The sequence below is a fragment of the Erpetoichthys calabaricus genome, chromosome 15, assembly GCF_900747795.2.
Source record: "Erpetoichthys calabaricus chromosome 15, fErpCal1.3, whole genome shotgun sequence".
Classification (NCBI taxonomy): Eukaryota; Metazoa; Chordata; class Cladistia; order Polypteriformes; family Polypteridae; genus Erpetoichthys; species Erpetoichthys calabaricus.
The window spans coordinates 63,765,954-63,778,576 of NC_041408.2; the positions used below are offsets into that span (position 1 = coordinate 63,765,954).

Genomic DNA, 12,623 nt, shown 5'->3' on the forward strand with positions numbered 1-12,623 from the left:
TTTGACATCGCCTTAGATTGTGTATTGGGACTTGTTCACTTTGCTGATAACATCTTTATGCCTTTTATGCGCTTTGCAGGTTTGTGGTATAATACAGCATTTTGTGACAAAAAACTTTTTATTGTATGAAGATCCTGTTAATTTCTCCATAGTGGATATTTTTGGAAGTGGTTTTGGGACTTACTTGCTTTGGAATGTCTAGTCATAACACTGTTAACCTTAGAGGACAATCGAGAGTCAATCCTGAGCCCAGAATAATGCCAGGCAAGTCCATATAAATGCAAAACAAGTGTTTATTGAGAAGAAGTAATCATACAAGAGTCATTAGAGCAGAGGGAATACAAATGACATAATTAAAAACCCTTTTGTCCTTCTGGTCTTTATTATAACATGTAGTGGGGGCCTCACTGACCTCTGAGGTGGCCGGTTTCCTTTTCCACCAGTTGAATACAACCGGACACACACTCCTCCTCACCAATTTAGATGTTATTGTCATATGCACAGTAAAACATTTGCATCCTCCCAGCCACCAATAACACAAATAAAATCATAAAAAACACCCACAGTACATAAGATTGCCCCTCATGTCATCCATATATTTGATCTCAGAAGGGTCTTTAATCAGTTGTACCAATATAGTTGGGGGAAGGACCAACGGACAAAAGCCATTCACACACTTTATGGCTTTCGGATAGAAAAGTCTTGTTGTCCTGGGTTTTATACTCCTATAACATCTGAACTGTGTTGTGGATATCTAATCCCCTTCATGATATTGCTGGCCCTCCTGATAACCCTACTGTAATAGATGTTAGCCAGAGATGGTTCTCACCAGCCACTATAAAGTTTTGTGAGCCTACAAAGAGCAATTCCCAAACCAGACTGTAACAGCACCGGTCAGGATGCTCTCTATATCATACCTATAAAAAATGCTAAGGATTATTGCTGACATATCAAATTTCTTTAGACACTGTTGACATTTCGTAGCCAGCTGGTGGTTCTGAGAGACCAGATAAAAACCTCATTGATGTAAATGCCAAAGAACCTGAAGATGTTAACTCTGTCTAGCTCTGTCTCACCAATGTGCAGTGCTCAGTGGTGTTCCCTCCTCTTCCATATTTCTAGAATCATCTCCTTTGTCTTACTGAAATAGAGTGAGAGACTGATGATCTGGTACCATGCCACCAGATCCATCCAAATAATTATACCACCAATGACTGTGATATCGCCAGCACATTTGATGATACTGGTGTTTTCCTGGTTAGCAACACAGTCATAACTTAAAAAAAAAGAGTACAGAGCCTTGGACTTAGTATTCAGCCCTTCCGAATCCCCATCTCTTTGATAACACTTTCTGGAGTCCAGTAGGAGCTTTTAAACCTTCAGCTGGTACAACCTATGGAGTCTGAAAACTCCTGGACCCTTCCACAAAGAGCTCTCTGCAGTGGCCCCACATGTCACTGTAATCCCGAATCCTTATCTATGATATGTCTGGTAGTCTTAAAGAGGAGGCTTTCCATCATCTCTGGAATACTTACCTCCATTAGACCGGCCACTGATTATGTTAGCATCCCTAACAGATGTTATCACTGATAGTCATTCCAGGAAAGGGTCCAAAACACTGTTAACAGCAGCCCTGACCTTCTTACATAGGCCTACATACCACAAAGCTCTTGAATGTGTTTGAGGAACACACTGAAAGGGATTTTGGACTCCTCCTTTAGCCACATATTTTCAGACGGACAGAAGGGTCTACATTTATGGACTGCACGTGTCACATCAGGCTACAGGCTTTCAATTAAAGTCTTGAGACCGAGATGGGCATAGTAAATGTTCACTCAGCTGTGCTATGAGGTGTGTTTATCCTTCTTCTTGTCACAGAAAAACTCCATCTGCAATGAAGCCAAACCTTTCTGGCAGAAGCATACACATTTCTTTCTGGAACATTGTGAAATTTAGTAGCATTTCCAGTGCCGCTGATTTTAACATGGGCTTCAGCTCCTGTGGCAGAAATACAGACCCACAATGTCCATGATCTACTGTAGCATTTCCAATGAATATGAGGCTCTTTTGCATGCATTCCTCTTCTGAAGCCAAGCATACAGATGGTGTCAGAATTACAATTTTCAGCACATTCGATAATATCACCACGCAGTATGCCTCTGTAAAAATCAGAGTAGCTGCCCAGTTTAATAACTTAATGTTAGGACGTTCTCAAATTATGCAGAATACTAGGATGACTCTGAGTGTTATAAAAGTCCCTTTAAACTCAAACAGCAATATGTGCTGTAAAACCATCAGTGAGCTTCTTTACATCATGAAGGGAGTGGCAACCCAAACCTAGGATTTAGTGTTTGCCTTTTCAGTTGTTCATATTTCTAGTTTGAAGTTTCTACAGATAATTTGTAAATTATATTTAATTATGGTTAAATAGCTCTCAGGGGATTTGGCACTCATTCATGGGGGCAGAGCCTCTTGGCGCCCTTAGTGTTTACAATGTCATTAATTAATCCATCATGAAACATTTTCACAGCATTACACACTTTAGTGATATGCCAATTATAAAAACAAAAGGAGTTTTGAAAATATAATCAAAACAGACACTTGAATAAAAGTAGAATTCAGTTTCACAGTTTTCAGACATTTTGAAATTGCATTCAGGCCATGTGATGTAAGGTGAGACAGGATCCTGGTGTCTTGTCCAGAATTGCCTCCTGCTTTGTGGCCCTTTGTAATGCTGATCTGGATTAAGTAGATCTGAGAATGTTATTTTTCAATATTCTGAAAAATGTTTGATTATTTCAGACTGAGATTGAATGTTTTTAGAATAATGCATTACATTGTTTTCCCAAACTTTGCTATTCCTGCACGGTGTTGCAGAATGTCTTAGCCTTCAGTGGTGCCAAGGTCTTCTGTACATTACAAGATACACTTGGGTACCCAAGCACATCGGGTAAATGTAGTCACCAATTACTTAAATTTGTATGCCTTTAGGATGTGGTTGAAACCCAGAATACTAGGAAAATGCGTAACACTTTAGTTTAGGTACTTCAAAAACGTACCTTTTACTCTAATTTTTATGTAGCAAGACCTTAACATACACTTCTTTAGGGCTTCGCTAACACTTACAAAGCATCAGTAAAGTGTTAATTCAGCCTGGCAATGTGATCTACTAATAAAACTTCACGTAGGAATGATCTGAGGTAGCTTAACAGAAACACACTCCTCTTGTATTACGTATTTAGTAAATGACCTGTGAGTCCTTCATATTAACAAGGAATTTTACCAACATGTCAACATGCCACACGGTACGGAGATGAATAACCCATCTACTGATGTTTTAGAAGTGTCATCATGACCAAAAGAAGCCTGTATTAAGGTATTGATCCATAAAGGGTAATGAGTAATAGATGCATTTTTGTATTACCTGAAGTGTTACCAGAAAATGTATAAATAGCATGCTGGACTAAGGCTGAACTAAGATTCAAACCCAGGACGCTGGAGTTGTGCAGCAAATGCTGCCTTAAAAAATCAGCAGGCCCATGGTATAAAATGAATCACATTGATATATGTTATAAAGTTTTCAAACAAATTTGCAGTATTATTACTTTCATTATATTCCATAAAACCTTCCTCTGATAACCAATAATGTTACCTCACAGTGGATACGTACAGTAGAAGCATTTCTAAAACATCTTACATTGGTCAATTTAGAATATTATCCTTAAAAGAAAGCCTGCAACATAATGTTTTGGAAGAAGTGTCATGCTCTAATAATTTTATTTAATGCTTCAAATAATAAAAGAAAAATATACAGCCAGAGTTTAGAGAATAGATCACTTCACACAGGGCCATTCAGACTGTCGCTTGGTTTGCTCCATCTGAAGTACAGACTTTCATGGACAGCTCCTTGCTCTTCTGGTGCCATGGAACATTTTGCTCTTCAGCAGTTTATTTCTGTGACATAATTTCTGCCAAAAAAGACACAAAAATCGTTATGAATATTGTACTGATATTTTTTTAAATGAATGTCTTAAATTGCTAATCTGCATTATACAGTGTTGAAAACATGTATCCCCACTTCCTGATTTCCTTTATTATTGCAAAGCTTTGCCTGTACAAAGATATCCAAAACTAACTGCACTGTGTGAAAAAGTAATTGTCCTTTTACATTTAGTAAATGGTTGTGTCTCTTTTAGCTGTAATGACTACAGCCAAACACTTACTATAACTCAACATCAATCTTTTAAGTCCTGTGGAGTCGTTTTAGCCCACTTTTCATTGTAGAACTGGTTTATTTCAGGCACACTGACAGTTTTTTTTAATCACAAACTACTCATTTCAGGTTCTGCAACTGCAACTACAGTACACTGAATTTAGTTCTGGGCTTGGACTAGGCCAGGTCAAAACTGCAGTTTTACTTCCTTTTCAGCAAATCTAATGTGGATTTGCATTTGTATTTTGGATCATTGTCAAGCTGCATGACCCAACTACTCATCCGCTTTCATTCACAGTCAGATCACTGGCCATGTATTAGAAAATTCACAGAATTTATGGCTCCTTCAATTATCCAGGCAGCAAGGCATGCTCACATCATCACACTACTCTCATCACGACTGAGTGCTAGAATCATGACCTGCTATTATTTAGTATACTCTAATACTCAGAGTCCTTTAAGAAATCAAAGTACAGCTTATGAGAAGGACCTTGGAGTCATAGTGGACTCACCATTACCTACAGTGCATCCGGAAAGTATTCACAGTGCATCACTTTTTCCACATTTTGTTATGTTACAGCCTTATTCCAAAATGGATTAAATTCATTTTTTTCCTCAGAATTCTACACACAACACCCCATAATGACAACGTGAAAAAAGTTTACTTGAGATTTTTGCAAATTTATTAAAAATAAAAAAATTGAGAAAGCACATGTACATAAGTATTCACAGCCTTTGCCATGAAGCTCAAAATTGAGCTCAAGTGCATCCTGTTTCCCCTGATCATCCTTGAGATGTTTCTGCAGCTTAATTGGAGTCCACCTGTGGTAAATCCAGTTGATTGGACATGATTTGGAAAGGCACACACCTGTCTATATAAGGTCCCACAGTTGACAGTTCATGTCAGAGCACAAACCAAGCATGAAGTCAAAGGAATTGTCTGTAGACCTCCGAGACAAGATTGTCTCGAGGCACAAATCTGGGGAAGGTTACAGAAAAAATTCTGCTGCTTTGAAGGTCCCAGTGAGCACAGTGGCCTCCATCATCCGTAAGTGGAAGAAGTTCGAAACCACCAGGACTCTTCCTAGATCTGGCCAGCCATCTAAACTGAGCGATCAGGGGAGAAGGGCCTTAGTCGAGGAGGTGACCAAGAACTTGATGGTTACTCTGTCAGAGCTCCAGAGGCCCTCTGTGTAGAGAGGAGAACCTTCCAGAAGGACAACCATCTCTGCAGCAATCCACCAATCAGGCCTGTATGGTAGAGTGGCCAGACGGAAGCCACTCCTTAGTAAAAGGCACATGGCAGCCCGCCTGGAGTTTGCCAAAAGGCACTTGAAGGACTCTCAGACCATGAGAAAGAAAATTCTCTGGTCTGATGAGACAAAGATTGAACTCTTTGGTTTGAATGCCAGGCATCACATTTGGAGGAAACCAGGCACCGCTCATCACCAGGCCAATACCATCCCTATAGTAAAGCATGGTGGTGGCAGCGTCATGCTGTGGGGCTGTTTTTCAGTGGCAGGGACTTTGAGACTAGTCAGGATAAAGGGAAAGATGACTGCAGCAATGTACACAGACATCCTGGATGAAAACCTGCTCCAGAGCGCTCTTGACCTCAGACTGGGACGATGGTTCATCTTTCACCAGGACAACGACCCTAAGCACACAGCCAAGATATCAAAGGAGTGGCTTCAGGACAACTCTGTGAATGTCCTTGAGTGGCCCAGCCAGTGCCCAGACTTGAATCTGATTGAACATCTCTGGAGAGATCTTAAAATGGCTGTGCACCAACGCTTCCCATCCAACCTGATGGAGCTTGAGAGGTGCTGCAAAGAGGAATGGGTGAAACTGGCCAAGGATAGGTGTGCCAAGCTTGTGGCATCATATTCAACAAGACTTGAGGCTGTAATTGCTGCCAAAGGTGCATCGACAAAGTATTGAGCAAAGGCTGTGAATACTTATATACATGTAATTTCTCAGTTTTTTTATTTTTAATAAATTTGCAAAAACCTCAAGTAAACTTTTTTCACATTGTCATTATGGGGTGTTGTGTGTAGAATTCTGAGGAAAAAAATGAATTTAATCCATTTTGGAATAAGGCTGTAACATAGCAAAATGTGGTAAAAGTGATGCGCTGTGAATACTTTCCAGATGCACTGCACATCCAGTGTACAGCAGTGCTCAAGAAAGCAAATAGGATGTTAGGTTATATAGCACACAGTGTGCAGTACATCGAGGACAAGTCAAGAGAAATTAAGTTTAAGTAATGTAATGCACTAGTGTTGACTCATCTGGAGTGCTGTGTTTAGTTTTGGTCTCCATATCAGAAAAAAGACAAAAGTACGCTAGAGAAAGTCCAGAAAAGAGCAACTAGGCTGATTGTGGGACTGAGAGGTATGAACTATAATCAGAGATTAAGAGAGTTGAACCTTTTAAATTTAATCAGACCGAGATTAAGAGCAGGCATGATCGAACTGTCTAAAATATGAAAAGGAATTAGTACAGTAGACCCCAGTTGCTACTTTAAAATAAATTCTGCAACAAGAACATGGGGACATTTGGAAACCTGTTAAAGGTAGCTTGCATATCAATGTTAAGTTTTTCTTCATACAAAGAACCATAGACATATGGAATAAATTACTAAATAGTGTGGTGGAGAGCTGGGCTTTAGGGACTTGCAAATCTTGACTTAATGTAACTTTGGACAATCTTGATGAGCAGGATGGATGAACTTGTTGGGCTGAATGGCCAGATCTCATCTCAATTTTCCAATATTATAATGTGTACTGTTGAATTAAGCAACAGATTAATGCAGTGGCTGCAGTTCTGTGATATATACTGGAGTGGCAAGACAAGCGCTAAATCCTTGGGCATATCTTCACATTTACTGGTCTCTCTACATCCCCATCCTCACCTATAATCTCGAGCTGATCACTGGTAACCAAAAGAATGAGAATACGTGTTAAAGCCAAGATAGATGTGCCTGTTCCATTTCATATGGATTATGTGCAGTTCAACACATATTTATGTATTAATAATGTAATAATCTGCTCAAATTATTACTAGTTTGTGGTGTTGAATGCACTTGGTTTGAAAGGGCTATATCAAGATTTGGGTAGTCTATTCACAGTGTTCAACTATGACCACTGACTTTCATTTTAAAAGCTTTGTGTATCAAACGTATTTGGTGAAAAGTAAGTTCTGCTTATTTACTGGCAATAAGAAAATGGCAATATTAAAATGTTATGTCATATAACAGTAATACTGTACATTAAAAACACAGGCATAAACTACTATGCGAAAAGAATGTCTTTGAACTGTGAACTCAAGTGTGTTCCTTGTCTACAACGATCTGTGTAAATGTAGGATGACACGAAATGTGAGATATGCAAGAAATGTTGAACACATAACTAAAACAGAAACTTTTTTCATATTATAGTACTAATGACAAAATTTTGACATGAAGTGTATAATGTGTGAAGACTGAAGTCCAAATATCAAATAAACACATGAAATGCATGTGTTCCAAATAACAATATATTATTTACCCTCTACAACTCCAGGCACCTCACACCCAGATAAACACACTTGAGCTGGGAGAACTTTTTGTCTGACTTTGCTACTTGTGCTGATCGACACATCTGCAACACAAAAGACGCTAATGGAGAGGTGCAAAGGAATTTAAGGTGGGCCGGGGTTACATGTTTTTTCGTTGGCTTCAGGGTTTCTACTGTTAAGGCAAAAATGAAGCAATTAAGGGGGCTGCATCTTAAAAAACAGCAAATAGTCGCAAAATTAGGAAAAGGTTAGAATGAAAACCTGCAGCCACAGTAATTCTCCAGGACCAGAGTTGGAGACCCCTGCTCTAAACAAACCTAATCAATGACTTTGTTAAATGGTGCGACTCAAACCACCTACACCTGAACACCAGCAAAACCAAGGAGCTGGTGGTGGATTTTAGGACGCCCAGGCCCCTCATGGATCCCGTGATCATCAGAAGTGACTGTGTGCAGAGGATGCAGACCTATAAATACCTGGGAGTGCAGCTGGATGAGAAATTGGACTGGACTGCCAATACTGATGTTCTGTGTAAGAACAGACAGAGCCGGTTATACTTCCTTAGAAGGCTGGCCTCCTTCAACATCTGCAATAAGATGCTGCAGATGTTCTATCAGACGGTTGTGGCGAGCGCCCTCTTCTACGCGGTGATGTGCTGGGGAGGCAGCATTAAGAAGAAAGATGCCTCACACCTGGACAAACTGGTGAGGAAGGCAGGCTCTATTGTAGGCACGGAGCTGGACAATTTGACATCTGTGGCAGAGCGACGGGCGCTGAGCAGGCTCTTGTCAATCATGGAGAATCCACTGCATCCACTAAACAGTGTCATCTCCAGACAGAAGAGCAGCTTCAGCGACAGGCTGCTGTCACCATCCTGCTCCACTGACAGACTGAGGAGATCGTTCCTCCCCCAAACTATGTGACTCTTCAAACATTAACATTATACATAGTTATTGTCTGTTTTTACCTGCATTATTATCAATCTTTAATTTAATATTATTTTTTGTATCAGTATGCTGTGAATTTCCCCTTGGGATTAATAAAGTATCTATCTATCTATCTATCTATCTATCTATCTATCTATCTATCTATCTATCTATCTATCTATCTATCTATCTATCTATCTATCTATCTATCTATCTATCTATCTATCTATACAACACAAAATAATTATTTTATGGGTGCTACACAATATTCATGAGGACAGTTCTAGATTCTATAGATGCCAGCTCACTTAAAAAAGTGACCTCAACAGCCAAACGTTTATTCAGATGTTTTGTATTTTTACAGTGTAATGATCTCTTAAACTTGAGTCTGCTTAGAGATGTTAAATGCAAAGCATGATGAGATAATTGGACCTCTGCACCAGCAGTGGTCTTGTTGCATCTTCACAGAAACTCATGTCCAAAGTTACTGGGATACAGGACATGAAACATGTCAAATCTAAGGGGATCATTCAAATACTTCAGGGGCTACTGTTATACAAATATTAGCTAAGAAGGTCAAACATGACAAATATCATTGTAATAAAAAGCAGAAAGGCAAACACCATTATTAGCTTAGAGTGCAACCTCAAAAGGAAGAAAAAAAATACCACGTACCAAAATGGTTTCATTTGTGCTTGTGTCAACAAAAAATATCACATCCTTTATCTTGCTTGTTGCGTCTGTATCTAAATCTGATTTCTGATAGCTTTGAGTTAATCCCAACACCGATTTGTCCCCTTTTGGCATTGGGGAATTTCTCCAATGTAGCATCTGAAAGCAAATAAATATACTGAATTACTTAAACAACATAATATTGTCATTTGTTAAATTTAAAAGTAAAAATAAAACAAATAGTCCACAGCCTGCCCATGTAAGACAAGGGTGCTGCTCTTGAGTTGTTGAATAGTTGTGCCTAAAAGTGCTAGAATTTAGACATTTAACACCTACACTGCCACAAAATAAGGGGGTCCCAGTGATCAGTGTGGCTACCTGTCTCCTCTGGGAACTGTGGTTTCCCTTTCACATCCTAAAGACGTGCATATTACACGGATTGGTCATAAACACAGCTTTGCTTAACAATGCTAGTTTCCGAGGCAAATAAAAAAAAAATCCTCTGATTTACAAAATACCAGTCTTTAATTTTTTTGGAAAAAATCGCAACAGTCTTACTTTTCAAAATGAGGAGGCTGTATTTACCAAAAAAAGGAATACAACACTAAATCTCCTACTAATGATACAGTGAGGTGCATTGTATGGAGTCCGTTGTAGAGTTTAGCTTCTGCTAACACAGGTGAGGCTAGCAGAAAGTCTCCTTGGAAATTTACTTTTGTTTGGTTGCTTTTGTTATGTGTGTGCATATTGGAGTGGAAACAGGCCATATTCATTGGAACAGTGTATTTTAGTTGTGAAGCTACATATTCACACAAACTTCTTCAAGTTGACATGTGTGGGATTAGTGAAAACATATCTCATTGTGAATGGTCCCTCAAAAAGTGCAATTCAATAACTGGAGAAAAGTGGCACCCCACCTTGTCGTGTGAGTAATACGCCAAAACCAAGAAATGCTTCTTTCTGTACCTCAGAGCTTGATGCTGAAATTGTGGCTCATACGGAGAGAAGTCCTCACAAGTTCATGCAGTAATTATCACAACAGACAAGTGGGGCATGAAGGTTAGGTCAGTGTGTACTCTGTGATTGTGAACCATCCAATAGAATGCAGGTTTGGAGTGTGTTGTCATCTATTTTACCACCAGCTTTTCTGTCTAAAGGCCACAATTTGCTAAATCAGTGGTTCTCAAGTTGAGTCCTAGGGACCCACAGTTTCACAACCAGTGAGTCATTTCAGTTCTAATTTATCTCAATGCCTAATAATTAGTTGTGTTTTTTCCTCTCTCATTCTGCACAAAGAAAAACACTTTAAGTTGAGATTTGCATTTTTAAGAAATTTATAGGAAATGGTACTGAATTTTTTGCCTTTTTAAATCCTTGACTCTCAGTTTGGTCATTTTCCTATAAATTTACCTTTTTGACTCCCTTGATTGTATACTACTAATGACACTTAATGAACAGCAGAGCAAACAGCACTGAAGGCTGAAGCTACGTGAACATCAGACCCACTAGTGTGGCTCATTGGCAAATGACAACCAAAACAACCAGAACACAAGGAAATGGTGGAACAAAAATTATGGTGATGAGGATAATGGAAATCTTAGAAACAAAATTAAAAAAAAAACACACACACACAAAATTATCTCCAAGCAGCATAAACAGAAAGTTAGCAAACCCAGTTTTATAATTTCTGGACTGACACGAAAATGCAGAAACGTTGAAGTAACAGCTTACTAAATAACGAAGAGGTTCAATTTAAAGTCGAAACCTGTGCCCAGAACTGAGATTTAAAACCTCTGAGCTACAGCATATCCTGCTGACAACAGGGGCAAAGCTACAATCTGTCCTGAACACAGATATTTTACTGTTGGATGTGAAAGTGTCAAAGTGATCTCTTATCAAAACAGGAATTTATAGAGCAAATGATCAGGCTGTGCTTTCGCTTTTTAGAGCTGATTCAATTACAGAGAAAATACACTTTCAGACAGATAGCAGTTTGATAGACTGGGGTCAGCTGCAGGGACGTGCATGCAAAATCACAAATCACACAGAAACAGGAACCTTTAAAAGCTTGGTAACTTACTGTATCATCGGTTCACTACCTGGCTGAGTTTTCTACCTTGCAGATTGTTGATGGCGTACGTTAGGGCTGATGGAGACGCCTGTGAATTCTTTTCATTTCCAGAAGGAGACGAATGAAGTTAAATGATTATAGAAATGTATCATGTTTGTATTCTGCCTTTAACAGACTCCAATATTGTTATTTCAAGTTCAAGGACCATAGTGTCAGTTATATTCAATTTAAACTAACGGTGTTATCAAAACATCTCATTATGCAATTACAAAGTGCACATCCATACACATAACCAAATAAGTTACAAACAGGAGCAACATTTTTGCCCTTGCCATTAAACATGCTGCCACTCTGCTTCTGTCGGTGTTTGAGAAGTGCAACGTGTCTTTAAGAAAATATTCATTTTTGTTTTATCTCCATGCTAGTTTTTAAAAATAAAAGTAGGTCTTCTCTTTAGATCTTGCTTTCTTTATAGTACCACCTAATTATTGCTAAGAATCTTGTTTGAACGTCTTCCAGTCATATTTTCTTTATTTGTTTGCTTTGGTAGGAGTGTGACATGAAACAGCTGTCTTACTGCAGTACAGAAAAACAAACAAACAAACAAAAAAAGAACTTGTACTGGAGGTTTCAATATATCTGACACTATAGCAATTGGATATCTTACATAAAAATCTGATTGAAATAATTATTTTAGGTAAGGTAAACAATTTGGTGATAGAATAAACTGATATAAGGTGCACTGATTTGAACACTATTGGCAGGCATCAAAGTTGTTAGGAATGTACTTAAGTGTTCCAGCCATGGCTTTAACTACAGTAAAATAGAATTTTATGAAATGCATGACATGATGTACAATATATGACATCATCATCATGACATTATATACAACAGCAGTAAATGATAATGCAATAAAATAATGTGAGAATGTATAGAATGTATTCATTTCCAGTAGAAGAGCCCCTTAAAAGTAAACATAAGCTCTGTCGGGCAGACAGGTTTGGAGATCTGAGGTAAATCATAAGCCGGGACCGGCTGGAGTGACTGTACTCAGAAAGATGTTATTTACATGCCAAGTGATTCTTGCCACAATAGTAATAATTGAAAGAGATGGTTATAACCAGGTGAGTATGGTCTTTAATTATATTGTCTCCTTGGTTCCTGACCTGAGATGCTCGGTATA

General features: G+C 38.7%; 1 protein-coding gene across 6 annotated transcripts in view; it reads right to left on the reverse strand.

The window, feature by feature from the left end:
- Window positions 1-3,746: 3,746 nt before the first annotated feature.
- LOC114665880 (uncharacterized) overlaps window positions 3,747-12,623 on the reverse strand; it is a 134,425-nt gene continuing 125,548 nt past the window's right edge. For all 6 annotated transcript variants that reach the window (XM_051919537.1, XM_028820529.2, XM_028820530.2 and 3 more), the window contains 2 exons: window positions 9,373-9,528; window positions 3,747-3,968 (listed from right to left, as the gene is read on the reverse strand). In XM_051919537.1, coding sequence (XP_051775497.1) covers window positions 9,398-9,528 — 131 coding nt within the window. In that variant the 3' untranslated portion in view covers window positions 3,747-3,968; window positions 9,373-9,397. The remainder of the gene's footprint in view (window positions 3,969-9,372; window positions 9,529-12,623) is intronic.